At 39.6% G+C, this 17,161-nt stretch overlaps 2 protein-coding genes across 4 annotated transcripts in view; both read left to right on the top strand.

Annotated features, from left to right (window-relative positions):
• The first annotated feature begins 313 nt into the window (after positions 1 to 313).
• LOC128317052 (uncharacterized protein C7orf31-like) lies at positions 314 to 2,152 on the top strand. Its single transcript, XM_053236917.1, has 2 exons — positions 314 to 977; positions 1,198 to 2,152. Exons 1-2 carry the CDS (start codon positions 909 to 911, stop codon positions 2,092 to 2,094), a joined length of 966 nt encoding a protein of 321 aa, XP_053092892.1. The 5' UTR covers positions 314 to 908; the 3' UTR covers positions 2,095 to 2,152.
• A 3,365-nt stretch (positions 2,153 to 5,517) lies between these two features.
• The window catches only part of osbpl3b (oxysterol binding protein-like 3b), a 58,315-nt gene continuing 46,671 nt past the window's right edge, over positions 5,518 to 17,161 (top strand). For 2 of the 3 annotated variants that reach the window (XM_026939837.3, XM_026939835.3), the window contains exons 1-2: positions 5,518 to 5,902; positions 12,844 to 12,957. The gene's annotated coding sequence lies outside the window, so the exon portion shown is untranslated. The remainder of the gene's footprint in view (positions 5,903 to 12,843; positions 12,958 to 17,161) is intronic. The other variant, XM_053234232.1, reaches the window with a different exon arrangement.

Below are 17,161 nucleotides of genomic sequence, written 5' to 3'. Positions count from 1 at the left end.
GCTTGTTTGTGACAGCCATTCTTGCCCTCTGACCCTTAGCACATTAAGCCAGTAAAAGGAGAGACTCAGGTGTTTTACCCCCAGGCTCCAAAAACATTGTGTCCAAATCTGGCTCTGCGAGACTGGAAAAGCACGCTGCTGGAGCGGAGTGCCAGTGTGTTGCGCAACTTGGGGACGTCCCAGTGGCTCACTTCGTATCAGCTACACTACACAGGTCTAGTACATCTCATAACAATACAACGGTGTGATCAGAATACATATGGATATAATGTACCAAGGGTTAAATTTTATCACCAAAAAAAAAAAAGGGACCTCAGTATTGCAGATGTTCGATGTACATGAGGCACTGCTATTCAACCGTAAAGATAAAGGGAAATCAGATCCTGACTGCCTCACTGTGCTATTACAGGTGTTGGTGGGAGTGCATTTGGCTCTTTTATTTGACAGGGATGAAGGTTCCTTTCTTTCAGAACAATATAAGCAAGAAACCAGTCAGTCTGGGTTGCCTGCAGAATCATAAGTGGAAAGTCAGGCAGAACTAGCTGCTCAAATTCTCAGTTGCTTGATAATGCTGCCTGTCTGTTCAGTAGGAGATGCACGCATCAGAGGAAAGGCATTGTGCTGTTATGCACCAAGGGAGGGATTTATCACAGCGTTCACTGTGCTCTTTTTTAGGTACAATAAAACAAAATTAATTAATTTTTTTATTTTAATTTATTAGCACAATAGAATAGATACAGATGTCCCACAATAAATTCATATGGAAATTAATATACCTGAAAGTTTTGCATAAAATAAAGACTTAATAAATCTAAATGTTCTCAGTGATAAATGTAATCAACATAGCAATGGACTAATAGAGCATTCTGGGCTCTCTTCCAGGCACTGGGTCTGCTAACCCTATAAAAATGGATGACTTTAACGAGAAGACAATCACCATGATTACAGGAGAAATGAACCCTTACACAGTACAGCTGGTATGAAACACATATGCAACACAATTTAAAAACAGAGATTAGGTAGACGTGATGCTACTCATCCTTGTCCGGTGTTTGCTTTTCCATTTAACCGTTCAACCATCAAGTGATTTCTTCTCTCCTTTTAATCACTGTTTCCTCCCTCTGTTCCCTGACATGTGTTTTCATCATTGGTGAGCCTGAATGAACACTAAATACTGAACTTTGCTATTTGTCTCAGAGGGAGCGATCCTATCCTGTTCTCCTGCCCCCTCGATCACTTGAAGGACGCAGGGCCAGGACCCTGCAGAACCAACGGCGTCTGGAGAGCCCATGCCCTCCCTACTCACCTTCCTTTCCCCCAGAGCCTCCAGATGCAGGCATGGTTTTTACACAAACACATGGACCACTGAACACTACTGCTGAGAGGATCCCTGTGCTGGACAACTCGCAGCATAAACCATATCTTGCGAGTCTCAAGGATGAGGTTTTCAAATCCAACCAGGTTAACGAATCCAGTCAAACATGTCAGGTGGTATTTAACAACACTGCCTACATGTGTGATGTGTGCTGCAAGAGAAATTGTGTCTGCAAGCTATCTGAGTCAGATGGCACTAAACCACAAACAAATATCAACAAACCTGCTCTGACAGTATATGAGACAGAGAATACCAAGCTGGAACCGGTTTTTGCACAACACACGTTTCAGGCTGTGCCGCAAGAGAAGGAAATGAACCAGAGGGATTTGTCCTATAGCAGAACCCAGAACCATGTGGTAGAAAATAACCCTTTTGAGCTTAAGTGCACAGCGCCACCCAGTGCAAAGGAGACAGACAGGCGTGTACGCTTTGAGCAAACAGAGACAGACTTTGAAGAGGTGGGGAAAATAAAGCAGGGCTCTTGTACCATTCCCTCCATCTGTCCATGCTTCTCTAGAGGTACCTTTGGGTATGGAGTAAAGAGAAGCAGGGATTTGGGGTCTGATCTGCTGGAGCTTCAGGACTCTTTCAGCCGAACAAAGGCCCACCGAATCTTCAGTGAGTCCTTGCAGGATGCCACTGTGGACCTCAGGGACAACCATCACACCGGGAGAAAGCACTTCTTCTATGGCTTGAACTCTTACTATTTTCATAACTGAAAACCTAAACTATAGAGTTGCTGGAAAGTGGAATAAATGCTTGTGATGGTAGACCTGGTTAAGAGGTCTGCTAAAGGCTGTAAATGTACCTTTGCACCATTAATGGCTCTAGTGCATCCTAAATCCTAATTTGCTTTTACAATTCTTCATTGTCCTTTGTGTAATTGTGAGTTTAAATATAACTTTTGCCTCATAAATGTCACAAACCATCTGCATTGACTGCTATGCTAAATATTAAGAATGTTAGTTTCTTTACAGCTAGCACTGCTACTTTACATGTATTGCTGAAGACACTCTGCATTCCATTTCTGTAGGAAGGTGCTATGCTGACCTTAGCCTTTCTGTGAACAATATGCTGCTTATTCCCACTTTTATTAAAGCTCTTTCAATCTAGTGAATGGCATGACTTGCAGTATGCGTCCTTGAGAAGACAGCACATGCTTTTGTTCGGCCTTGCTTGAGCTTGAGGCATTCCAACAGGCTGAGCTGTACTCTGCAATGTTGAATGTTCCTATTCACATCCTCTTTGCATGCAGTCATATTCATCTGTAGAAAAAGAGGGCTAATTATTTGGGTATCTATTCTGCTGAAAGACCTTCATGAATCACGGGGTAACTTTGGGAACATGGGAAACTATGCTTTTGGTACCTAGTGTTAAGAAGTCAGATGTACTGGTTTTTTTTTTGTTTGTTTTTAATAGCTCTACTGCTTTACCAGAACCTCTACACTGCTAGTTTGTATATATAAAAAAAGCAATGATAAATCAGAGACTATACCCTGACTTATGTCATACTAATGTACAGTAGTTACAATTCAACCACATCAAGACTGAGTCTGGATCACACACACATGCTCTCAGTATGAATTCTGAAAACTGTTAAGCATTGGTAGAAATATTTGTCATTTTTGCATGATAGTGTAATTTTTTTCCTGTGATTCTACGGTCTAAGCAGAACCCTACAAGAGTGTTTACCTGTCAGAAAGGAAGTAGAAATAGAATGAAAGTCTGAGAACCCTTAATAATTCTATTAACCTTTAAAAGCCCCCTTTATTCTAAACAAAAACTATAGTAAACCCTGACCTTGTTTGAACAGTTCTGCTATGAAAAACTTTTTAAAATCTTTAACATTGTTAAAAATAAAGTTCTATTAAATATTGTAAGTATATGAATACCGTTTAATTACGTAATGGATGTCTTTGGAAAAAAAATATAGAAAACAGATTTGACTGAAAATGTAAGTATACTGTATATTTACTTGTTGCATTGCAAACAAATATCCACCAGATGGCATAAATCAACCATTAGTTTTTCATTTTTCAGCATACGTTCTGAGAGCCATCTGCCCCACGTTCACATGTTGCTCCTCAGCTCCTGGCTTGAACAGTGAACACCAAACTTGTCCCTGAAGATTTTCTTACAGGATTCATTTCCATCCCTGATCTAATCTGGCTACTCAATCAGATAGATCAGCTCTGTTAGCTCAGGGCTGGAACTGAATTTTATGAAAATCAGACCTCCTTCTTATAGGTTCCATGTTCACTAATTTATACATAAAAATGATGTAAAGCATGAATATTACACAACAAGCAACCATTTATATAGCTTTTAATGTCATGGAGTGTGATGCATGGCATATTTTACCTCTCATGTCTCATCTATTACAGAAGCATCATTTTAATCACATCTAAATTTGATTTCTGTAAGAATTCATTTGAATTCTGTGTAACATTTATGCTGCTCAGTGACAGCCAAGTGCCTCCTGGATAAATTAAATTCTGATAACCCCTCAAATTCTTACCAGTTGCAAGCATATTAAGGTGGTTTGGATTGCAGGCATGCAGTGTGGTAAAAGCCCACAAGACTTACACAATCACACATACCCACTCCTGATGAATGAGTGCTTGTTCCTGTGACACACCTGAGCCCTTTACATGATGAGGCAGTGTGTAATACCCCAGAAATGTGCTAAAAATACACATTCCATAGCAAACACACCCCCACAACACACATCATGCTGGACCATGACTAACAATTTCTATACAGCGTCACTTATTCATAAAATTTCTAATACTAAAGACAGTCTTGTTTATTTGAAAAGATAGAGGGAAATTTTGAGAATGTTTTATATCACTTACAAACATATGATATGAATGTACAGGGGAAAAAATTCCACTGCCTTTTCTCGTTGAAGTCCCTTTGACCTCACAAACACTGGCACTTGTTTAAGGAAGGTTGACTCCATGAAGGATTCACTAATGTGTATCCATGCATGAAACACTCAGTATCACTTTTATTCCTCTCCCAAAATTTATCCTCTTATTGGTGTTGTCATGGTGATGAAGGGACTATACTGGGTGAAAATGAGCAGATGTAGACTACATTTAGCAGGAGGATATGGCACACTGTAGACATGGTTGCAAGTGTTTCACTGAGTGGAATTTTTGTGCAAAAGCTTACACTTTTTAAAGATCATAATAAAACTATATGACAACAGACTGTAATATCACACCTCAGGTATCCCATTAGTCTTATCCAGCTATCAAAATATCAAATGAATGACTTTGAATATCAGATTTAATCAGGTACCAGGGAGAACATCAGGTACCCAGTTAGGTCAAGAACGTGAAAGGGCAGCTCTGTGCGCAGTATGTCCCAGGGATCCGAGTCCATAAATAAAAAGCACACCTTGATCTACTTTTCAAAATCTCACACTCACCTCAACTCACGCTCACAGGTTCTTCAGTACTCCATACTAGCCCAAAATTCCTAATATCTGGAACACAAATGTAAGGTCACAATAAATCACATTAAATGTAATCATAGTTTATACAATTATTTTTATTTTACTTCCAGGATCTCAAAGTGCTTTGTACCAGTGGTTGTCAAAGTGGGTCCAGGTGTCCGTGAAGCATAGCCAATGAGTTCATTATTATTATTATTATTATTATTATTATTATTATTATTACAGTGGTGGAAATCACAACCCCTATAATAAAAGATATTATAGTTATCATTGAGTTCTTATAGTTATTAAGTTTGACAAGTCACTTGAATTGAATGGGTTTAATCATAACCTTAATACCTCAAAAACAAGTAGCCTTATAAATAATGTTAAATCTAAAGAAAATTTCTGTAACGTGTTCTGTCTGTGAAAAGTTCAGAATGTCTCTAATAAATAGCCAAAACATAAGTCATAAAGTAAATCTGTACTGATGGGGTCCCTGGTTGTGTAAAGTTGGAGAAGCCCTGCTGTACACACTCTCATGAGAACACATTTGCAGTTCATTCAAATGGGCGGCTGCTTCTGGGAGATGCTGCGCCTGCGTCACGGAACGACGCGGTCAGAAAGGCGTAGCCCCGCCCATTATTTTAACACGCTCCTTCTTATTGGCTTGGAGTCGTGTCCATCATTCTCAGAACGCTCAGACCCACCTGACTGTGGACTGTTCTTTCTGAAAGTAGGCGCTCATCGGACATGACATCTTCTACTACTGTGTAGGTGTTTGGCTGGAGCGAAACTCCTCAGAAGAACGGAAATATATGCTGACTGTTACATTTTCAGCCCTGCTTCTTAGTGGGGAGAAATTGCGGTAGTTTCCTAACTCTTCGGGGTTTTTCCCCCTCTATTACCTGTTTAATCCAAAGTAGCGAAATAGTAGCGTTCATACTCTGCTTTTACTTTTTTACTGCATGTCCGTGTTTTTGCCTGCGATTCCTTAAAGCCTCCCATCCGACACGCAGACCGGTTGACTTTTGGTCTTTGCCGGAAATCGGAACTGAAGCGCGCTGCTGCTCGGGTGCCAGTGGGTAAGTGACGTGTTGCCGCTACACTGCGCTTTATCAGAACCGGTGAATATCATGTGCACCGCCTGCATGCCATGCAGTCCAACAGCATGTTTCTACCTGACTAGTCACGCCTGGAAACTCAGCCCTGAGGCCAGGAGACAGCGTGGAGAAAACCTAGTTCACTCTCAGAAAAAAGTTTAAGTCTGCTTTAGACAGGTGAAGTTTCTGAGCTGCATAAAGGAGAGCTTTCTCTGAAAACAGTTCCCAGCTAACAGTTGTTGCTGCCCGGAATGTTTATTATTGCTTCTGAAAACAGTTCCCGTTTGGATATCCAGAATATTTTCTTTACAAAAATATAATTTTCGTGTGTGGTTGCGTGTTATGGTTCCCCTAACGTTTAACTCATGTCACTGTCCCGAGAAGCTTGTGTAAACCCATGATAGTTCAGCTAAAGTGTAATCATTTCACTGTCCCGAGAAGCTTGTGTTAACCCATGATAGTTCAGCTAAAGTGTAATCATTTCACTGTCCCGAGAAGCTTGTGTTAACCCATGATAGTTCAGCTAAAGTGTAATCATTTCACTGTCCCGAGAAGCTTGTGTTAACCCATGATAGTTCAGCTAAAGTGTAAATCATTTCACTGTCCCGAGAAGCTTGTGTTAACCCGGAATAGTTCCCCTAACGTTTGGGAACATTCTCTGAACATCTCTATACAAACCTGTTACTGTATTGATATAAACATGGCTGGTTGTCTAAAGGTTCCTGTTACGTTTGTATACAGTACAACAGGAGCCTTTTAACAACTTCCATCTATTCTCTGTACAGCTTATCCTACACAGGGTCATGGGGAGCCTGGAGCCTATCCCAGAGAGCTGGGGGCAAAGGTGGGGGACACGCCGGATGAGGTGCCAGCTGTGGTGCAATTGAACACACACTGGCACAATATGTAAATGCCAATCAGTAGGGGAGGAAACCCCCAAAGCACGGGGAGAACATGCAAGCTCAACACACACACGGCAGAGGCAGGATTCGAACCCCCAACCCCAGAGGAGCAAGGCAAATGTACTAACCATTAAGGCACCGCGCCCCCCTCATATAACAGCATAATAATATTAATAATATTCATATTCATAATCATGGCAAAGACACTTTGGGTAGCATTGCCACCTCACAGCTCCAGGGTCCTGGGTTCAAACCTGTGTTTGGGTTAATGACTGTGTGGAGTTTTGCATGTTCTCTGCATGTTCTCATGGGCTTCCTGAGAGTTCTCTGGTTTCCTCTCACTGTCTAAAAACTTGCAGGTAACTTGCAAGTAAACCCAGTTGTGAATGTGTGTGTGCATGGTGCCCTACAATGGATTGGCACGTCCCATCCGGAGTGATTTCTCCAGCCTTGCACCCACTGTCCTCAGGATGGGCTCAGGAACCACCATGACCCTGATCAGGGGAACGCAGTTACTGAAAAAGAATGAATGAATAATCATAATAATAAGGGAACATTCTGTTTTAAACTTCCCTGAATGTTTCAAGAGCAGCTCTGAACATTATGAAAATGGTTCCCAGGAAAATAAACAAAGTGGAACCAAATGGAAACTGTCTTTGTTTGTGGGGTTGCATGGAACATTTTGGGGTTTCCCAAAGTGACAACCTTTAAGGGTTCTTCTAAGAATATAGTCATGAGTGAAAGCTTTTTATAAAGTGATCAAACTCAACCTTGTCTAAGTGTTAGACATTTCATACCAGAGGGGGTGAAGATAAGGATCATTCTGTTTTGGGCACAAAGTGTTCATGCCACTAAGATAAAGGTGGGGTTAGTGTCAGAACACTTCCTATACATGCTTTTTTTTCCTTGGGTGGGCGATATGACAACGATATCATCTAACAATATAAAAAAAAAAAAACCTCTTCACAGTACATACTATATATTATTATATAATTTTGCTGAGGTTGGGCTAAGAAATGATCAACAATGGATACTACAAGTTTAGAGATTTTTGTCCAGCATTTGTACAAATGTAATTATTTCATGAAGAAAGAAGAGGAAATGATACAATAGTTTTAATGTCCAATCCGTTACTTTTTACAGTAAATGTCTAAGGAATTATAAAAGCGCTGACACCTGATGAAAATCCAGGCACTCAGAAAATCAGAATTATGTGTTATGATGTTATTATACAACAATATTATTATACTGTCATATTGCCTTGTCCTACTTTTTGCAGTATTTGGCATTGTCCTTGCATCAAGGGCACTGGTAGGAATTTTGGGCTCCCTCACATGTTAATGCACTGTACACAGTCTCTGATAGACAGTTTTGTTGCTGGAAATCCACTTGTGTTCCTGTCTGCTCAGGGCTAGTCTCGCAAGCCAGACTTCTAGTTTCTCTAGAGAGTCTGGCATGTTTTGTCAAATTTTCACAGAAAGCCGATTGGATTGACATGGCAGCTGACCAACCACAGCCCGTACAACCCGTAGCCTACTGACAAACATTTGGGATTATATCATTTACTCACCACCGAGTACTTCACACAGGACTCTTGAACTTATAAATAGGGGATTCTGTGAAAATGTTTTCAGTCAGGTGATTATATCTTGTTCAGAAACAGTCAGTGTATGGCAGTGTTCAAGAGTTTGTTTTCCCAGTGGAAACCAGTGCAAGGAAGTGTGTTTACACAGATGTACAGAGAGCCAATCAGATTACAATTTAGAAGGTCTTGTAGGTTGTAGCCAGAAAAGTGTAAAAAGAAAATAGATGCGCCGTGTCCAGTGAGTGGAGTGTCTGAATCTGAGAATTGCTCAGGACACATATCCCGCCTTCAATAAAATATCTGCAAATAGGAGAAAATTAAAATAGTGTGGGCCACCAACATGCAATCAGTCAGGATAAGGAGGCGAGACAATAGTACTCACCTGTCAATCATGCTGAACATCAATTCAGAACATTGCTCAATTTGCGCTAGCGTTCAGGTGTTCTAGCGTGGGCTTAATGTGTGTTCATGAATGCATGGCTTTAGACGGCTGCAAATTTCATCTAAAATCAGTGACTAAGCCTTTAAATAGCCCACCTAGTCATGTCTTGTCACATACAATGTGTCTATTACGTGCTTCTACTCTAATTACAGTACAGTTTTAGGAAAACATGTAAATGTGTCCAAAGCCATAGTTTTCATTATCATTTTATATTTGCAAAAAATTTATACAATATATAGTATTTAATCCTGTAATTCCAGCAATGTGGAAGATGTGACTTCTGGGGTGATTCTTCAGCTTTAAGAAAATGAAGGAGGCAGGTAAAGCAGGTGTCAAATTCATGTAGTTACTCATACTTTAGGCTGTAAATTATTAATATTATTATTTTCACACAATGTGCCAGTTGAGCTTAGATTAGTTTGGATAGTTCACAGAATGTTAGTCATCAATCATTAAATATTTAGAGAGTGCATCATCCTTATATATATTGTAATATATCTAACAAAAGAAGCTAGTCTATGGCTACTTGAGTGCCCTGCTCAGAGTACAGCAGGGAAATAGGATCTTCTGCCATTGTGAGTCAGTAGGTAGAACATAGACCTCAATTTCAGACGCACCGTTGAAAGCAGGCAAATGACCAAACCTTGCTGAACTCCGTCTCTCCATGACCTGAGTTATACACCTCTGGACTAAATAGCAGCATTAATGTTTCAGTTGGAAATTGGGTAATCACTCCTGACAATGTATTATGTGACAAGTGCAGAGAAGGTCAAGGAATCATTTACACTCCTGTAGCTTTTCTCGGTGAAATGATTTTAAGATGTCCTTGGCTGAAGTGCATGTTCTTGTCCTTTATGAAGTCCAGTAATGCACACATTTTGGAGAATTACTGCCCTTTCAGTCACTGGAGCAGTACAGGTCACAATACTGTCTGTATGACAGTAGTCTTAGGATGTATCAATATATATTGTATGTCTAGAAAAATATTCTGTAATATTTCTCTGTCACCATGGTAGCAGACTGAAATGAATGCATGTGCAGTAGAGTCGCATGCCAAGAAAAAAGATCTGTTTCTGTTTGAGACTCACTGAAATACCTTCACCATTATTATGGGGGCTAGTACATAAATCAACAGAACAAATAACTACTGTTATGGCAAACATGTATTTATTTTGTATTTGGAATTAGACATGTTGCCTGTTATCTCACTTCGTACCCGCTCAGTGTAGGAGTTGTGAGGAAGATCCATTTTTTTTCACAGCGTGTGTTTGTGCGAGAGCGAGACAGCCATGGCACAAAGAAGCGAGGCACAATAATAAAAGAATTAAGAAAAAAGTGGCTGATCATATTATGAGTTTTATTGCATTAATGAAACAACTTTTTTTTCCCTTACTGCAGCGGTCTGGAAAGCATTGAAGCATACTGATGTTTACAGAATTCTCAGCAGAGGTGATCGCTGATGTAATGCTATTCACACCAATGATCTGTGTTACGCAATTTATAAATATTTTATCATCCCAGTTGCACTATGTGAGCGTCGATCTAATGAAAATGTTGTAGGTGTTAGCTTGGAAGCTGGACAAAATTTTCTGCCAAATAAATAAATGTAAATGTTATGGGTAAATAGTTTATATGCTTATATGTGAAGAGTATCTAAGTTTCTAAGGGCTTTCTAAAGCACCTTATACACTAAATGGCCAAAAGCATGTGGACACCTGACCATCACACCGATATGTGGGTCTTCCTTAAACTGTTGCCACAAAGGTGGAAGCACACAGTTGTATAGAATGCCTTTGTATGCTGTAGCAATACAATTTAACTTCAGTGGAAGAGGCCCAAACCTGTTCCAGTATGACAGTGCTCCTGTGCACATAGCAAGCTCCATGAAGACATGGTTTGCCAAAGTTGAAGTGGAAGAACTCGACTGACCTGCACAGAGCCCTGACCCCAACCCCACTGAACACCTTTCGGATGAACTGCAACACCGACTGCACTCCAGGCCTCCTCACTTGACATCAATACCTGACCTCACTTATGCTCTTGAGCAAATTCCCACAGCCACACTCCAAAATTTAGTGGAAATCCTTCCCAGAAGAGTGGAGGTTATTATAACTGCAAAGGTGGGACTAAATCTGGAATTGGATGTTCAGCAAGCACATATGGGTGTGATGGTCAGGTGTCCACAAACTTTTGGCCATATAGTGTATACATAAATGGATTATTTTAACAGAATAACAGGGTAATTATTTCATTTTATTATGTAAGATTTTCTGATTTCAGATACTATCTATTACTTATTTTTATGTTACATTTTATGATAAAACCCAATATCTTTAATACCATGAGTATCTGTTGTTTAATCTTATTGATAAAAATAATATTCTTTTGTTTATATGGAAAAGTGTGTTAGCAACACATTTGCATATGTATGTATGTGTGTCGTTACACATGCCCATGTTTAAATACAGTAAATGATATGGAATATTTGTCCAGTGGCTCTAAGTTTAAAAATCCTCAATAACCAAAATTGTCAAAAATGGATGTACATTTTGGAATGTAACTCAAGTTATTAAGCCTCAGTTTCAAATGTACTAATAAGCAGATTTTCAAAGTGCTGAATAAGTCTTTTAATAGCATTAACAAGTAATTACACACTAATAATTACACACATTCTGTGGTTCAGCTCTGCTATAGATACATGATGTAGTTCTGGACTAAAGTACTAAGTATCACATTATGCAGTCGTCTCACCTCTTCACACTGCACTCACTAATACAAGTCTAAAATATGAGAAGAATGAAATATTAGAGCTATCGATACTAATGGGGTATTTTAGTGCATATTTCTCCTCCTATTGTGTACACATTTTCTACAGTATATTTCTTCAGCTTCTTTTTCTTTACTGTTAGTTCCCGTTTGTTATTGTTAGTTGTATGTACACAATATTAAAGCCTTAGCCTTGAATTATAATAATAATGTTTTAGGCTATACACGTGCAATGACCTGTATGACAGCATGTCCTGACTTACGGGTTACACCATGGGTTAAAGCCAGGGATGATGGTAAAAATCATCTACCTCTGACATCTTATCATATATTCGACATTCAAGTTTCTGGAAGCTGTCTATAACTACATTCTTTACCACAGCATTGTTGAATTCTCAGATCTGCTTGGTCAGAAAGTTTTGATTAATTTTCTAATGCCAGCTACAGTGCAAACCACAGGTTTATATTAATGCACTCTGTCTAATAATTTCTAATAATTTCTATACTGACTAACAAGCTGGAATATGCAAAGAAAATAGTTTCACTGTAATGTATATGTGACAAATAAAGGCTTTCTTCTTCTTCTTTCTTCTAGTAACAGCTAATTCACAGGGACTTGTATGGCAGATGCTCTACATAAACGGGTTTAAAAAACGTGTAATTGTTGATATGATGAAGTTTTCTCTTAGGCTTAGTTTCTGTAGTGCCAGCACTTTGTAACAGTCATAGGTGAAGCTATAACTTTAAGTTTTCTGGCATGGGAAAGGGAGGACTTTTTACTTTCCGGTTTCTCGGTAACATGACTGTTTTTTTTGTTAGCTTCAACAGAGAGCAAAAGAGAGGCTGATGAGGAAATGATTGTTGACAACTGCCATAACATAAGTACAAAAAAGAACTATCTTGTTTCATGGACATTCCATAACATTATACTTAACTATAAATGGGTAAAGTGTACAATGTGCCATTCTTCACTGGCAGTCTCTACACATGAGCCAGACAAATGCATGCACTAGAATGATGTTGTTATAGGAGAGCAAAAGGAATCGATCCATAGAGCAGAAAGAAAGCTAGTACCAACTCTTGTGCTCTAACATTTTTTGGCACTAACACCACATTTCTTTACACAAATCCTTTGTGCAGCATTGCCCTAGAGTGAAATACTTATCAAGGTGTTGTTAAATAACTGACTTTGGGAATGTGACTTGTTGTTGTTTTATTATCACTGTAGCTCATCCCTCTGAATTCCTCTGTGCTGGTGTGAACATATGGCTCTCTGTGTGAAGGCTTGGGCAGAAGAAACAAGCTGAATACAGTGAACAGATGTTGTGCTCCTTCCCCCAAGGTGGGTGTTGTCTCCATCTGCCAGCCACATCCACAAAAGAGGTGGTTTTGCCATTTAAACAACGGGGTGAGGGTTTAGCTGTATTACATGATTACAGTTCTTTTTTCTTTCTTTTCTTTCTCTCTTTTGTTTGTGTGTGTTGGATGTAATGTCTAATGTCCCTGATGGCATGTTACTATTCATAATGTGTGCGTACTCTGTTCCTCTCACTTTGAATACAATGAGTGAAATATCTTTATTGCCCAGCAAAATGGCAGAGCTATGAATAGCCATTACAGAAGAAAGCATATGTTTGTTAGATGTGTTGCTTTAGAGGTGTTATGCCTGTTGTTTGTACCTTTCTGCTTGTAGATATAATAAAACTGTAGGTTCAGGTTCCTGGTATGAGACATGACATCATGATCTGTTCAGCTTCACTGATTTCCAAATAATAATAGCTCAGGTGCCAAATGACAAGATGTTCTGTCAGCCTCTTTTTGGTTGCCACTTAATGTCAGCTATAGTGTGACATTGATGCATCTGCCCTTTGAGACAAACAGCCTTATCATCCACATCCAGATAATAATGTTGCAGATGTGATGCTTGGCTTGTGTCTGCTTTGTGTCTTTGTGCTGTCTTACACCATGGTGATCACACCATTACAAGGTACTGCCTCCTTTCTATTTAGGTACAGCTCTGTTTTCAGCCTCCTGCATTTAACTTGAATTACAAGGCCTTGTCATTTTCCATCCAGTTTTTTCTTGTAGTTTTATTTGCTGATAAGTAAATCAGTGTTATTAATATCTTGCAACTATTGTGCTGTTATCACATGATTTTAGCTGTATTTGACTTGGCATCAGCCCTGTCTCATTGCAGATCTTTAACAAAATTACACATTGAAAAAAGTTGTTTGTTTGTTTTTTTTGTCGTCTTAGAATGGATAATGTGACATGCTCATCACCAACAAACATTGCGCCCAGAAATATGTTTACCCTATCTTTGGGAGATCATGAGTTCAAAAGCAGAGGATGGCATCTGTGGCCATGAGCCAAGGGAGGAAAAATTGGCTATGCTTTCTGGTTGGGAGGGTTGGCATACTCTCTCACCCCTGTCAATCACAGCAACAGCAGCCAATCGTGGGTGTCTGTGAGCTAATGTATGTGGAAGAGGGCAGATAGAGCCTTCCTTAGAGTGTCTTACGCTGCCCTGGGACACAACATGAGCAGCGATTTGAAAAGATGCAGTCGACTGCTTCACGTGTCTCAGAGGAAGCTTGTGTTAGCCTTCACTCTCCCCAGTTGGTAGCTGTCGTATGATGGGAGCTGGCTGGTGAGTGAGGACTGGCATTACCTTAAGCTCACTTAGAAGAATGTTTTGGTTCACATGGCCCCATTTTTTGCACGAGTCCGCATCATGACATACCTACGATGATGTATGAAAAATGTAATGAATTTCTTTCTTTAAACGCAGGTCTATACGATCCTTAGAGGATCAGCATCATATAAGCTGACATGGAGATTACTTGATTAAAACTTACTTGATAGTGATGCAATTTTCCAAGTCTGCAACACCCTGAAAAGGTCTGGTGTGTATGAAATGATCAGTGACAAATCGTGCAGTGTGACTATATGCACAATGTTGCAAACAGCAAAGTTGGACAAATGATACATTTATTAGCTAGCCCACAGAGCAAGTGAACACTCCAATGTGCTCGATATGTTATCTAGATCATTTTACTTTGCTCCGTTTCGTAGTGTTTCCACATACCGGCATGTTTCTGATTCATGAAAAGATCATCTGTGCATGCCAATTAATCTACCCAAAAAAACCATTGTACTGACAAACAGATCCGCCTCGTCTGATGTGTGTATTGCAGCGCTATAATACGTATATTGTGCTACAGCATCGGCGTGCATTCTGAAATGCATTACATTTAAACATACATACCAAACGAAAAGTTTTATTTGCAAAAGTCAGTATGAAGGTTGGATTTTTCTCTTTTTCTTGTTGTTTACCCTAGTTGTCTGCCAGACAACAACAAATAAAATAAATAATAGTCTGGACACAAAATCTGCTTGTCCCAGGAGTCCAGGCTACTGATTTGTCCACCCCTGAACAGCACAGATTAATAGCCAGTTAAAATCTGAGAGGAATCAGTAATGAATTGTGAAGTAATGAAGTATCAATGATAAATCAGCAATTTAACACCAACCAGAATTGTGTAGTATTTTGTCTCCATTCTCATTTTTTTTCTGTTTGAACAAACGTGCACACATATTGCAACTCCAGAAAGTAAATGATGTGATAGATCTCTTGTGTTTATTTTTCTGAGACAATGGGATTTGGGGATCAGTCAGGAATCCCTCCAGGTGAAAGATCCTGAAAGATCTGCACTTGATATGTGTGTACCCTGCTCAACAAGACAGCGGGTCACAAGGGATAAATGTTGATATATGTAGCGTCAGCAGTATAGCAATTCTGGGATTAGTATAGCAGTTCATTATTCTGTGCCTGTGTGGCCTTGCTGACCACATCCTGGGGGTTGAGCTCGTCACATTTACAAAAAGGAAGGAATATTAAAATGCATATACATCCTCTCGAAATGAGAAGTACCACTATTGGAGAAGTAAAGATTTGGACTGAAAGTTCTATTCATTTTCATGTTGTTCACTATATCAGCTTTGTGTTCAGGACTACACCCTTGCTTAACCCTAATCTAACTTGCATGCTATAATGCTTTTGATTGGGAATGTACTGTTTATTCCTGCACTTTAAACAGCTAGATCAGGGGTCATCAGCTGGATGGACCTCGGTGTGGGTGTAGACCCAGCAGAGCATTTCAGTAGACCGAACTAGGTACTTCAAAAAATACTGTAACAGAGCCAATAAACATATGGAAAAAATGTCGATTCATTGACATGAAACATGAACCCTTGTGGCTTCTGTAGAAAGTTCTCTGTTGCAACTTATCCAGTCACATGAATTTATGTAAATTATTTCACTGACGGCAGCTCTTAATAAGACCAGAGGCTAACCACAGGGCTAGAGACCTGAGTTGGAAAGTAAAGAGTTTTTATTAACAGACTCTCATAGATTTTTTTTAACCTTCTCTGGTTTGATTACAGATCTGAAGTCATAGCTTGTTTAAAGAAAAGTTGACGTCTAAAACAGAAAATTCAAAATAAATGCCTGTTTAGAGTTTATGGCGTTAGTCAAAAGTGTTAAAGTGAAGCACCACTATGAAACAAAACATAACCACGAAATGGCTTATTAATAGACATAAAGTAATTTTTAATGGCTAGATATGAAAAGGTAAGAGTTGTCACCATTCTTTCGTGTTAGTTGCTTATCCAGACCTTTGTAAGCAAAGGACTTTTACATAACATGACTTTCCCAAATTGTCATTGAACAGCCCTGAACTAGACCTGACTACACAAGTGTTTTTGTGTTAGGATTAGGTGTAGAAGTGTGGCCAGAAAGATTGAGGTAAGCTGCACCCATGTTGCTCTTGGTGATGGCTGTTTCAAAACAGTATTATAATGGGCGGGGAGGTTGTTTATGAGAGCAGTTCGCACTGAGAATGCAAATATAATTTTGCCCTGATATATCCATAGGGTAAAGTTGCGAGACTTCATTGCAGTCCGTAATAAATGCATTTGGTGAGTGCTGACGGGTGCTACGTTACCCCTCCCAAAAGTTTACATTTGCATGGGAAGCAAATGATGGTTAGCAGCCACTCCTCTGCAAACAAAACCACAAAACCTGTCGTACTTGGCTAGCCCAGTCCTCTTACATATGTAGCAAGTGTCCGGTTTCCATTTACCATCATTCAGAGCCATCATCAAATTTATGTTTAGGATTATATAGATGGGTGTAATAGTGATCTACGCTGGCATATGGCTGTGAATCAACTCTACAGCTGTTGTGCAGGCTGTTGGTGTGGCAGTGCTGGATGAATGTAACATGCCCCCAGGGAGAGCACTAAAACCAAGATCTTGCCTTTCTAATTTCACGTGCGGTAAAGTGCTTCTGCTTAGACACAGTCACACACAGTCACACACAGCCAGTCACAGCTGTTTCAAGCTTACGACACTCTCTTTCTTCTCTGTAACACCACTTTGGCCATCCAGAAATAGTTGCACTAATGTGGTTGCTGGTGTTCTTCTATATTCTTGGTGCAGGTGGCCATATCTTCTTGTCTCAGAGTGCTAGGGGGCTGTCTGGA

Source organism: Pangasianodon hypophthalmus, chromosome 1 (assembly GCF_027358585.1).
Source record: "Pangasianodon hypophthalmus isolate fPanHyp1 chromosome 1, fPanHyp1.pri, whole genome shotgun sequence".
In the NCBI taxonomy this organism is placed as follows: Eukaryota; Metazoa; Chordata; class Actinopteri; order Siluriformes; family Pangasiidae; genus Pangasianodon; species Pangasianodon hypophthalmus.
This window is presented reverse-complemented; position numbering and strand designations above follow the sequence as displayed.